The 12,732-nt window shown below is 37.4% G+C and overlaps 1 protein-coding gene across 1 annotated transcript; it reads left to right on the forward strand.

Annotated features, from left to right (window-relative positions):
- The first annotated feature begins 9,079 nt into the window (after positions 1–9,079).
- On the forward strand, positions 9,080–10,621 carry LOC145890281 (putative 4-coumarate--CoA ligase 1). The gene has a single exon (XM_082981296.1). It carries the CDS (start codon positions 9,080–9,082, stop codon positions 10,619–10,621), a length of 1,542 nt encoding a protein of 513 aa, XP_082837422.1.
- Positions 10,622–12,732: the final 2,111 nt, after the last annotated feature.

Below are 12,732 nucleotides of genomic sequence, written 5' to 3' on the forward strand. Positions count from 1 at the left end.
CTTGTTACCAGGACAAAATCGAAACCTATTAAATTTTGGAAACAATGTTCACAAATCCAAAAATATTCGTTATTTTACAGAAGGAAGATCCATTGCAGGGGTGGCGAAGTGGTTTTTGGTTGGGTGCTGGGATCTACACAACGGGTGCTCTCGGGTTTCTGGTGTTTGGAAGCAGCAATAAACAACACTGGGCAGAAAAAAAGGAAAGTAAAGGAAAAAATAATGAAGATAATGAAGTTAAAACAAATATTTAAGTTTATTCAGTCTGCCCATCTTACACCTTTAATCACATTCCTTGGTTTAAATTAAGTTGCCTGCAAACAATTGTGTCTTCTTTGCGTTGCTTTTTGTATTCTGTTATCTTTACCTTAAATCCAGCGATATATATATGTTCCTATTACACAGTTTACAAAACATGATATTTGTAATGATAAGCGAACTTGATATTTTAGCCGTTATGTCAGAATACGGCGAAACAGTAATTTTAAAAGACATAAAATGTGATACGTTTTGCACATGATGGTACCATGTTGGTGTCAACATACGACACTTGAATATATCGCTTTGGTAATTTGTAAATATTGAAATCGTGCCTGAATAAAAGTAATTTGTACATGTTGTAGTTTGTGGCTGGTACGATTTGTGCTTCTAACGCGAATTTTTGAACGACAGCGGGTTTTGCCTGAAAGTGTCAGCACTTCGAAAATAGAAACAATTTTTGTGTTCTGAAAACGTCGGTAAATCTTCACGGCGATTAATCATGGACCTTCAGCCAACGCCAACAAACGTTGCTTACGCCTATCTCTGCAGGGCGGTGTTTCCCAACCGGTAGTACGCTACGGCATTACAGGTGGACGCGAGAAACCTTTCAGTAACTTGTGGATATCGTTTGAATTTAAAAAATCGTTAGGTTACTTTGTTACACTCAACTTGTTGGCACGCGTCGAAATTGTTTACCCTCCATGTGGTACGCAACCACAAAAGGTTGGGAGTCACTGCTGTAGGGAACGCAAGACATTTCACATGAAATTACAGATGTTACGTTCCCATCCCATTTTAACGAACTCGAAAAATAACTAGTGAAGTACTGAAACGGATTACAGAACGTGTTTAGATATTACATTATGATTTTGCTCGCATGGATTTTGCAATTTAAAAGAGAAATAGCAGTGAAATAAAACTGTTCAAATTCATCGGGTGACCGAGGTTGCCGATCGTGATCATATAAAACTTACAGTTTCCCACCAGATATACTTTTATCAGCATTCCATTTATTTTTACCTGTCAACCCTATGTCTACCTGCCTGGGAAGGCGAGCAGTGTCTGTAAATATTTAACGTACTGATCGTTTAACGTCACTGGTTAAACTTCGTACATATGTTCATAGTCTGCAAAATGAGCAACAGGATCCTTTACTGATACAGTTGGACTTTGGACAAAGCAAAATGGTTGGAAAAAAGTATCAAGTTGCTTGATACATCAATTGATATCTTAACTAACTTGAGTGGAAATAGATGTATGCAGGCTTAAATTTTAAACCACTACAGTATGATGTCATGACTCTTACCAAGCACTGCAAGCGGACGCGAAGAGAGTTTGCTAAGATAAACTAAATCAATACAGGTCCGATAATTTTGGTAACTTGAGAAGATTACCATTTTACCATGTTTTTTTAGACTCTACCTTGTTTGTGATCAGATTCAAGGCATCAAAGGTAGCTGTTGCTACGTTACTATAGTCAAGCCATGTATGTGGCTGATATGATTTGTATGAATCAGGGTCGACTTTCTGCATTGTGGCAGCACGCATGTTTTCCCAGGGCTAGTTATGACCAATCCGCATATTTCCTGGAACTCAACTCCGGAACACCAGACGGAAAGGATACAGACGGAGTTACGCTTTCCTGCAGAGCTATAACAAGCTGCTGATACTCTTTGCTGGACAACCACGTTTTTCCTGACACTTTGTTATAAAACGCCCTCGCAGTTATTGTACGCTCTCTCTGTCTTCTTTCATTCTCGCCATCGCGCTGTTACGTTCGCAAGTACTTTTCTCGCCAACGCGCTTGGAACAGATTAAACTTAACGCCGCCTAACATTGCAAATGTGTGTTTCCTTAAATTAATAAGTCTGCTCTCGGAGTCGAATTTAGTATTAACAACAAGAACACGCAAGCAGACTTACCTTCAGCACTAGCAACCGACATGGAACCAATTGGTACGCTGCAGCATCAACGTCAGAAGTATATTTTAGCAGATACATTCAGCGTGACAGAATTTTATGATGTTATGGCTAAATTCAGTCAACCTCACGTTGTTGTAAGGTAATGTTGAGGCGAAGTTAGAAATACTGCAAATTCCATGTTTGTGCAGAAATCCCACATCTTTATGATATTTTTCATTTAAATCACAGAAGATCTTGGATCATATTTTAGTTGTTTGCTTTTAATTACACTTTGTGTAAAATGTCATGCTGTGCTCAAAGCAAGGTGGTAAGTATATCAACAAACTTTGAACTTAATTTTGCATGAGTTATGATGCCAATTGTTCGAAAGTTTTCCAGATGTCTGTCCCGTCTCCCTGCAAGATATGTTCTCGCTTTCATGGGTTTTATGGGAATGTTCAACGTTTACTCGTTGCGAGTTTCGCTGAGTCCGGTTATAGTTGCCATAGTGAACTATTCGGCAATCGAACTTCAAGCAAATCAACAAAACCTGACATTAGTCAGCGGTTGTGACGACCACCTTTCTACTTTAACCCGTGGTAAGACGTATCTGTGTCAAGTAAATTTAGTTCCATTTCCGAAAAAATTCTCATCAGGAACGTTGTATCGAGTTTTGGTGTTATAATAAATAGTAACTAGAGGCAATGGTTTTGTCCGGTATAGCGTGGGAAACGGAATCACAGGAAATTAGATGCGATGATTATGTGACCTACACAACTTTCAATTAATCATAGTTTGTAAATGTTTTAGTTTGAAGTGAGATTTGTGTTTCCCATGTATTTGTCAGAACAAAATAATTCTTTTGCGTGGTTGTAGGCAACGCAAGCGATATCACTGCCAAGGATGGACCTTTTGCATGGGACAAAACCCTTCAAGGAACGATATTGGCTGCTTATTTTTACGGATACGTGTTTTCTCAGGTAATATCATCAAATCATTGTTGATTCAAATCAAAGAAATCTGTAAATTTCTACTATTTTAAGGTTTCAAGTAATTCCAGGACAACAGTTTTAACTCTACAGCAAATATAAGTTTACAATTACTCGTATAAGTTTCTTGTTTTGTCATCTGGTGCATTTACCCATATTTTAGTTACGCCAGTTGTTGCACATGATTGGGTGAGCAGCACTTAAAAAAGGTCATGATATAAAAGTTTTTGTATATCAGTTCGGTTTACCAAGTGCCAATAGACACTATAAGAGAGACGCATGTAAAAAAATATTGAACAACTAATCTGTAACCGAAAAATAACTTTTCAACATCTTCCTTTCAGACTCCCGGTTCTTGGTTGGGCAGAAGGTACAGTGCGGTTATGGTGTGGGGGATTTCCCTGTGTGTAGCATCTCTTTTCACTTTGTTGACTCCTGTTTTTGTTTCAACTTGTGGATCGAGTGGACTTATTGCCATGAGGGTGTTGGTTGGATTCTTTTCTGTAGGTCGTTCCTCATTAGTTTATCATAATCAAGAACCGAATATTGTTCGTTTTGTCTAAAAAATAAAAGATTTAAAACAGCTACATTCGCTCCGCTTACAAATACCTTTTAGAGTTAGACTTTATGGACAGTATTATTTTGAAGTGCTGCAATATTATAAGAATACTTAAACGATGACTTTGTGTTCATGTATTTTGTGAAGTAAAAACTTCCTTTTTTGCCGTGATAATAATGCCATATTTGTTGCCAGGGAGTCTCTTATCCTGTGATGCATGGAATGTGGGGCAAGTGGGCTCCGCCTAATGAGAGAAGCAGGCTTACTTCTATCTACTTTGCAGGTGAAATATATTGTGGCTTAAAACGCATTGAAATGTAGTCACTGCTAGAATCGTGTGACGGGTTATATCCGATATACTGCTGATTGCAAACCTGTTGTTTTATTTGATTATTTTTGGTTCAGGTGCTGCTCTGGGTTCGTGCCTAATTCTCCCTGTTGCTGCAATTATGGCGAGCTCGTATGGATGGCAGTCTGTCTTCTACATGACAGGTTGGTCGGTGTAAAGAAGAAATAAAGTTGCTAAAAAAATTATCTGTGAAGGAATTGCGTCATTGGTTTGGTCGTTTGTATGGATGATGATGATGCACGACTCACCCTCAAAACATCCGAGGATTACGGAGGAAGAAAGGAACTACATAGAATCATCCCTCCTCGATGGAAATAACTCTGTAATTCAAAATATTGACAAAACTTGCTGTGTGGAAGTCTGTTGCTTGAATCCGAAATAAACGAGGGCGAAAATTTAATTTCAATTCAAAATTAGGTTTGAATTAATCATGAAATTGTAGCAGAAGTAAGCTAAAAAATTTTGAAATTAGTTCAGGAATTTTTCATTGTTTCAGGTGAAAGAAAAGTGTTCTATACCTTGGAAGAAAATGTTACTTTCACCAAAAGTAATTTGTGTTGCTTACGCTCATTTCTGTGCAAACTGACTTTTTTTTCTGACTTTCTACGATCTTATTTGATATAATTATCTTAATGTTTAAAAAACTGCTTCACAGAGCGGAATTCTAAGCTCCATTCCCTACGTCACCAAATTTGTTCTAATGATGGTTTGTGGAAACCTGGCAGATTTCTTTATTGTGAGAAAAGCAAAAACTATTTACGTAAGAAAAGCGTGCGGTGCTTTGGGTGAGGCTTGATTTCAAATAATATTATCTCTTTAAATGTGTTTAAAACTAGTATTCCTGTTACAATCACAGCTTTGCTGGTACCTGCCCTTTGCACAGCACTCGTGAGCTATGTGCATTGCAACATCCCCTTCACTATATTTTGCTTCACCCTGATTGGTTAGTGAGACTAATATGTTCATTTTAAATATGTTTTAAATGTCAACGTGCCATTCAAATAACCAGGAGAATATAAGCAATATTTTAAGTGTATTACTAGGTTTCCAGCACTAAAAGTTTAGACAAATAAATTACGTATGATCAATGTTTAATTGAAATAATACAGTCGACTTATTTTTTGCTTTTATTCAGTCAGCATGGATGCCTTTAGTGTACCCGGATTCAAAGCATGTTTGGTGGATATGTCAACAGATTTCTGTGGTTTACTCTTCAGCTTTGGCAACATTCTTGGAAGCTGCGCAGGGTTTATAGCGCCACAAGTGGTTGGCTCACTAAGGGATTCCAATGTATAAAAACTGAGTTTTAAACTAACAACAACAACTTAAATATTTCATGGTTTTGTGGTTATATGCTTTAAATAAATCTATAAAGATGAATATTTTTCCAAAATCATGAATATTTTTTACCTTCCCTTGACAAAAACTGCTTTTTACTCGTGATGTACCGAAGGTTCGGTTTGCCGAATTATTCAGCCGAATAAACGATTTTGACGAAGATTCGGTTTCGGCCGAGTTATTTGTTTCGATTTGGACAAAACCGAACTTTTTCGCTCAAGAAAAACATCCTAGAATATCTACAATAGCGTGTGGACCTTATAAATATTCGGTTTTGGTCCAAATCGAATTTAGACAATTCGGCACACCACTACTTGTTACCAGGACAAAATCGAAACCTATTAAATTTTGGAAACAATGTTCACAAATCCAAAAATATTCGTTATTTTACAGAAGGAAGATCCATTGCAGGGGTGGCGAAGTGGTTTTTGGTTGGGTGCTGGGATCTACACAACGGGTGCTCTCGGGTTTCTGGTGTTTGGAAGCAGCAATAAACAACACTGGGCAGAAAAAAAGGAAAGTAAAGGAAAAAATAATGAAGATAATGAAGTTAAAACAAATATTTAGGTTTATTCAGCCTGCCATCTTACACCTTTAATTACTTTCCTTGGTTTAAATTAAGTTGCCTGCAAACAATTGTGTCTTCTTTGCGTTGCTTTTTGTATTCTGTTATCTTTACCTTAAATCCAACGATATATATATGTTCCTATTACACAGTTTACAAAACATGATATTTGCAATGACAAGCGAATTTGACATTAATGATAAGCGAACTTGATATTTTAGCCAGTATGTCAGAATACGACGAAAAAAATTTGAATTCGTTCCTGAACAAAAGTAATTTGTACATGTTGTAGTTTGTGGCTGGTACGATTTGTGCTTCTAACGCGATGTTTAAACGACAGCGGGTTTTGCCTGAAAGTGTCAGCACTTACGGAATAATTTTCTGCTCAAACACGTTTTTACTTTCAAACCGAAAGTCGCACAAATGTTTGTCGGAGCCAAAACTTTTGGGATAAGTTGTGCTTTGTAATTTACATACACCTTATTATATTTATGACAAAAAATATATGTAAAGCTGATTGGGATCTGTGCACGAAAATGGCATTGTTCGAGACCAGCACTGGTAAATTCAGCACACGACTGGCGAAATCAAAACAAAAGTCGCTACTCCGAAAATAGAAACAATTTTTGTGTTCTGAAAACGTCGGTAAATCTTAGGCGATTTAATCATGGACCTTCAGCCAACGCCAACAAAGGTTGCTTACGCCTATCTCTGCAGGGCAGTGTTTCCCAACCGGTAGTACGCTACGGCATTACAGATCGCACGCGAGAACCTTTCAGTAACTTGCGGATATCGTTCGAATTAAAAAAATCGTTAGGTTACTTTGTAACACTCAACTTGTTGGCACGCGTCGAAATTGTTTTCCCTCCATGTGGTACGCAACCACAAAAAGGTTGGGAGTCACTGCTGTAGGGAACGCAAGACATTTCACATGAAAATACAGATGTTACGCTCCCATTGTATCTACTTTATGTTTAATTTCAGAAATTGAAAATAATATGAATGGTTTCTCCTTATTTCACCACAAATTCCCTCCTGCGGTGTTTCTGCCTACCAATCCCTTATGACACCCCTATAAGTTCTAACAGAGAGTTAACAACACTTTAAAGTGCATGTGACACGGTCATGGCAAATTTGCGTAAAACTGAAGGTACATCCACAACAAACATATTTCCAAAGTTTTTCGCTTCTACGTCAACTTAATAAAGGATAAAACTGCACTAAAAGTAGCGGCGGCGAATAATCGTTAACCTTTTTCGCTGTAGCGAATGTGACGTCAATACAAAGGATTCAATAAATGTATTGTTGGCATGTAGGAAAAGCGCCTTACATTAAAGATACGAAATAGTTTTAAATATAGGGTAACCCCGGTACGTTACCCGATAAGTCCAGGGTCAATCTGTGACATCACACAAAAATGAGTTACTGTGACGTCACAAATAAAGGCTTATTTATCTACGATTGTTGGCAAACGAAAAGGCTCAGCAGCAACAACATCACTCTGTACTTCAATATGATATGGTGCAAATCTTCGCTCAGTTACATCACATGACGTCGCTTTAGTTGTGATGTCATAACTTAAACCTTACCTTCATGGTGGCGCAACGTGATGTTTCTTATATTTCTTGTTGCGAACTATATTACGAAAAATACCATGGTGGTTGATTGTGTCAGATTGCGATTGATTGTAATAACGAACTCTATCAATTACTAGTGAAGTACTGAAACGGATTACAGAACGTGTTTAGATATTACATAATGATTTTGCTTGCATGGATTTTGCAATTTAAAACAGAAATACAGTGTTCATATTTATCGGGTGACCGAGGTCGCCCATCGTGATTATATAAAACTTACAGTTTCCCACCAGATATACTTTTATCAGCATTCCATTTATTTTTACCTGTCAACCCTATGTCTACCTGCCTGGGAAGGCAAGCACTGTCTGTAAATATTTAACTTACTGATCGTTTAACGTCACTGGTCAAACTTCGTACATATGTTCATAGTCTGCAAAATGAGCAACAGGATCCTTTGCTGATACAGTTCGACTTTGGACAAGTTGTGCGCAGATCAAAGGAAAATGGTTAGAAAAAGTATCAAGTAGCTGATACATCAATTGATATCTTAACTAACTTGAGTGGAGATAGATGTATGTAGTTTTATATTTCAAACCACTACAGTATGACGTTATGACTCTTACCATGCGCAAGCACTGTAAGCAGACGCGAAGAGAGTTTGCTAAGATAAACTAAATCAATACAGGTCCGATTCAAGTACGAAATGTACTTCACTTTTAAGTCACAGACTGGGTTATGTCCACGCATAATTTTGGTAACTTGAGAAGATTACCATTTTCTTAGATATTAATCAGGAGAATTGTGTTTCGTTCCGGTTCATTGATGCTTGAGTGTTTATTTTGCGCCAACTAATGATTAGTCAGCAAAGTGTACGTCACAAACTAAGCAAAGGTCAATAGACCAGTGTTACGGTTCGATAAGTATTTTGAATGAAGAATGTTGGGTTTGCGATTCAAATATCATATGAATATACACAGTATTTAGTAGTGTGTGCAGTGCGATGTGTTTGAGCGTACATTGTTACGTGACAATAACAGCCTGTTCGTGGACTGGATTCGAACAAAAAAAGCAACTAATGTTCTGTGGTGCCAGTTGGGCGCTTTTTACGCTGAATTGTGCGTGATGTCTTGGGTGTTTGCGCTTTTTTGTTGCCCCTTGCGCTTTGGGCGTGTTTTAGAAATTTAAAAATTTGATAATTAGCTCATTAATTATGTGACAAAACGAAATATGACGTCATAATCATACTGCAAAGACGACTGTGATCCAAATAATGAGTGTTAGAGGTGTTGCGTCCTGCTCACGGTCTGAGTTTACGGTTTAAGTGTTCAACCATAAGCATAAAATGACAATTGGTGTACATAACTGATATGTGTAAACTTCATTAACATTGGGCGCATTTTGGCGTGTGGTTTTAGCAGAAATTGGCGCTTTTGGGCGTGTTGAAACAAAAAATTAGTCGGTTTTGGTAAAAAAAATCTGGCAACACTGCTAATGTCTAAAACTTGCTTTTTTACAGCGGTGCGAATAATTGGTAGCAATGGTGCTAAAAAGTCCGTTTCCAGATGTTGAGATTCCACAAGTTCCCATCGCTCAATATGCTTTAGAAAAGATGGAACACTTCGGCAACTCTGTGGCTTTGGTAGATCCTTACCATGATCAATCGTGGACATTCAGCCAACTTCGCCAACAGTCAATTGAGTTTGCATTCAAACTACGTTCCATTGGTGTAGAGAAGGGTGATGTTGTTGGCTTGGTGGTTGACTTCCATCCAAAATGCTTTACTTTAATACTTGGAATTATGTTGTGCAAGGCTACACTGGCTACTGGTAATATCAACGCTGTGCCAAAAGATATTGCCAAACAAATGAAGAAAGTGAATGCAAAGTTTTGTATTTGCGAAAACCAAGAATTGAAGAAGGAGTTAAAGTCAGTACTTGAGCACGTTATTATTTATGATCTTGAGGATTTCATAAATTTTGAAGATGATTTTGGGAAAAAGAAAGTAGTGGAAGAAATATTATCATCGAACGGTGTTGATATTCATGAGGATCCATTAATAATCGCATTTACAAGCGGTTCAACTGGTGAACCAAAAGCTCTTGTTGTGACAAATGCCAATTTCATGCATTCAATCGCAGTTTATGAATTTGTTGTAAACCTGCAAACTGGTGAATGCATTTTAACCGTTTGTAAACAACTACATATGATGGGATTCTTGAGTTTTCTTGTCTACATTGTTTTCGGAGTGAAACATGTTATAACAACAAATCTTCCACCAGAGTTGTTCATCCATTGCGTGAAAAATTATGATGTTGTTGGCGCTGTTATCAGTGACTTTGTGACGTTTAACAAAATTACAAACGAAGCGGTTTTGGAAAGAAACAAAAGCCTTAGGTTTCTACTAGTTGGTGGAGCATCTACACCCAAAGCGTTAATGCAGAAAGCATGTGATAAGTTTAATGTGATTGTGACAAGTGGTTATGGAAGTTCTGAATGTGGGTCAATTTCGTGCTCTCTAACAAGACAAACTCCATTTGAAAGTGTAGGAAAGCTTTCTCCCAATGTTCAACTTAAAGTGATCGATGTTGAAAACGGGTCAAAACTTGGTCCTGGAAAACATGGAGAATTTTATGTGAAGAGTCCAGGTGTTTTCAAAGGATATTTAAACAACAAAGAAGCAACTGAAGAAGTGTTAGATGAATGTGGTTGGTTTCGGACAGGAGACTTGGGATATTATGACGAGCACGGAGTCGTTTACGTGGTCGACAGACTTAAGAACGTCATCAAATCTCACGGAAATATGGCGGTTTTTCCAACCCAGCTCGAAGAAGTACTTCTGTCTCATCCACGTGTGGCGGAAGCAGTTGTTGTTCGTACAGCTCATCCAGTTTATAATGAGGCGGCAAAAGCTTTCGTTGTCAAAAAACACGACATTTTGACAAAGGAAGAGTTGCTTAATTTCTACAACGCACAAGTGGCAGAATATCAGCAACTCTTTGGTGGTTTGGAATTTATTGATCAAATTCCAAAGACTACGGGTCTTGGAAAACCCCAAAAGAGTATATTGGAGTCTCTTTAACTTGATTTGTGTTTTGCTATAATAATTAACATACAGGCGTGTCATTGGAATATCTTATTTAAAAAAATAATTGTTATATTCTGACAATTGATGTATACACCCTGGTGATTTTACTTCATGCTTTGTATGAGCGTTGATTTTGAACAAATCGAGTTGAATATGTTGGGAATTGATTTGAAATTTTGCCTCGAGTAATTGGCGCCACCTATTGAAAGATGTTTAATATTATTTTCCTTGCGATTGAAAAAATGTCATTGAGATTTAGAAATTTATTTGTATGTGTAAAATCCGACAAACACTAGTATTTGATGATTGTTCTTACTAACTAAAATCGCCGAAATGTGCAACGGTATTTTTGTGTAAGGTAAAAAGCAATAGTAATTTTGTACGTAAATTGCAGAGTGGTGAATTTTTGAGTTTCGTTGTACCAGGTCCAGGTTGGGTAGCTCCGGGAAAGCATGCCAACTTTTTCGTTTTCAAACCACTAGAACGTGTTCTTGCATTCTATGAGCAAGTAAATATTGCAGAGCATATATATAAAGTACAGGTTGCAGGTGATAGGCTTAATATGTTGGTTTGACTAAATAAAAGCCAGGTCGTTTAATTCGAGGAAGGGCTTTGGGCGTAAGACACAAGTCCGTTACTAAAAGGAGGCGTGATAGAAAAAAGATTAAGAACCACTGTTGTAAAGAGTTTTTGCATATGGAATCCTATTTGTAATTGCCATCTTTATTGGCGTAGCCTACACCTGATTATAAGTAAAACTAAAAGTAAATTCTATGCAAATCCCCAACAGCAGAATTACTAATTTGTGCATGCGGTAATTTGTTGCTGGAAGGATTTGAGCATTCAAAGCGATTTTTGAACGACAGCGGATTTTGCCTGAAAGTGTCAGCACTTAAAAAAGTAACAACTAACTACTTGCCAAGTTAAATGATAAGTTACATGAAAACAAAGTAAACCAGAGTATTCAATTTCAAATGTTACTAGAACAACTTTGTGTCCACGCTTCTGGTTTTAGAAAACATGTTTCGCTTTTTATTAAAGCATCTTCAGTTCTACAAACAAAATAAACAGAAAAGACATAGTTAGACGCTAAAAATGATAAAACGATAAAAACTGGCCGAACAGTAGAAACCTCTGGTGCTAACATACTGCACGACGCTCTGATCAGATGTTACAAGTGACCTACTTTTTTATCACCACAGGCGTACATTGGTTAATCAGGTGAAACAACGATAAAAAGATTGTAATAAAATAAATAAAATAAATAAATGAAATGGGTGGGGGGTCACGTAACTGACGGTAAAATTAATTTTTGAATGTTGATTTTTGCGTTTAAGTGTTTGTGCCATTTGTCCTCGTATATGTCCAATTGGTCCATGGGCGGTTGTTGTAAAAACACCACAGAGTAGCATTCAGCTAGCTTTGGTCTTTCTCTGAATTGTTGATGGTGGTGTACTTCGAAATGGCGGAGTAATGCACTTTTGTCACCCGTGGCCCTGGTGTTAAAAGTTCTCCACATTTGTCGATGTTGCACTGCTAACCAGTTTGGGTTAAAAAAGCCCCCAAAAATTGGGTCGGTCCATGGGAAACCCCCCCCCCCAAAAAAAAAACAATCGCGTGGCAAACGTTAATTTCAAACAAATCTGGACAGGTCGCTGGAGATAGATCACATAATACACAAACAATTTAAACAAGACTGAAGACTTCACTGAACACATTGTGTTAGAATCGTGTGGCAAATATTGGTCGTCAAAACACAATTTACGTTTGAATTTACTCATTTTGAAATGAGAGGCTCTGACGTATGCGCGTGCCCCCCGTAACATATTGAATACCATACTCAAGTCTAATTAAGAGATTCTGAAATAAAATGACGTAATCTGACTGTTTTGTGGCCAATGTTCATAATATCCTGAAAGTTACGTACGTAAAACACGTAACAAAGAGTAAATTTGCTCAATCACTGATAGGAAACCGATATTACATGTGTATGTTTCATAACAATTACTTGAAAATAAAACTTAATTCAATATTAAGTAGCGTACATAGCATTTGTACATTGTAGACAGCTCATCTTCCAGGCTTCAACCAGGTGGAAACGAGTA

Source organism: Ascidia mentula, chromosome 2 (assembly GCF_947561715.1).
Source record: "Ascidia mentula chromosome 2, kaAscMent1.1, whole genome shotgun sequence".
Lineage (NCBI taxonomy): Eukaryota > Metazoa > Chordata > Ascidiacea > Phlebobranchia > Ascidiidae > Ascidia > Ascidia mentula.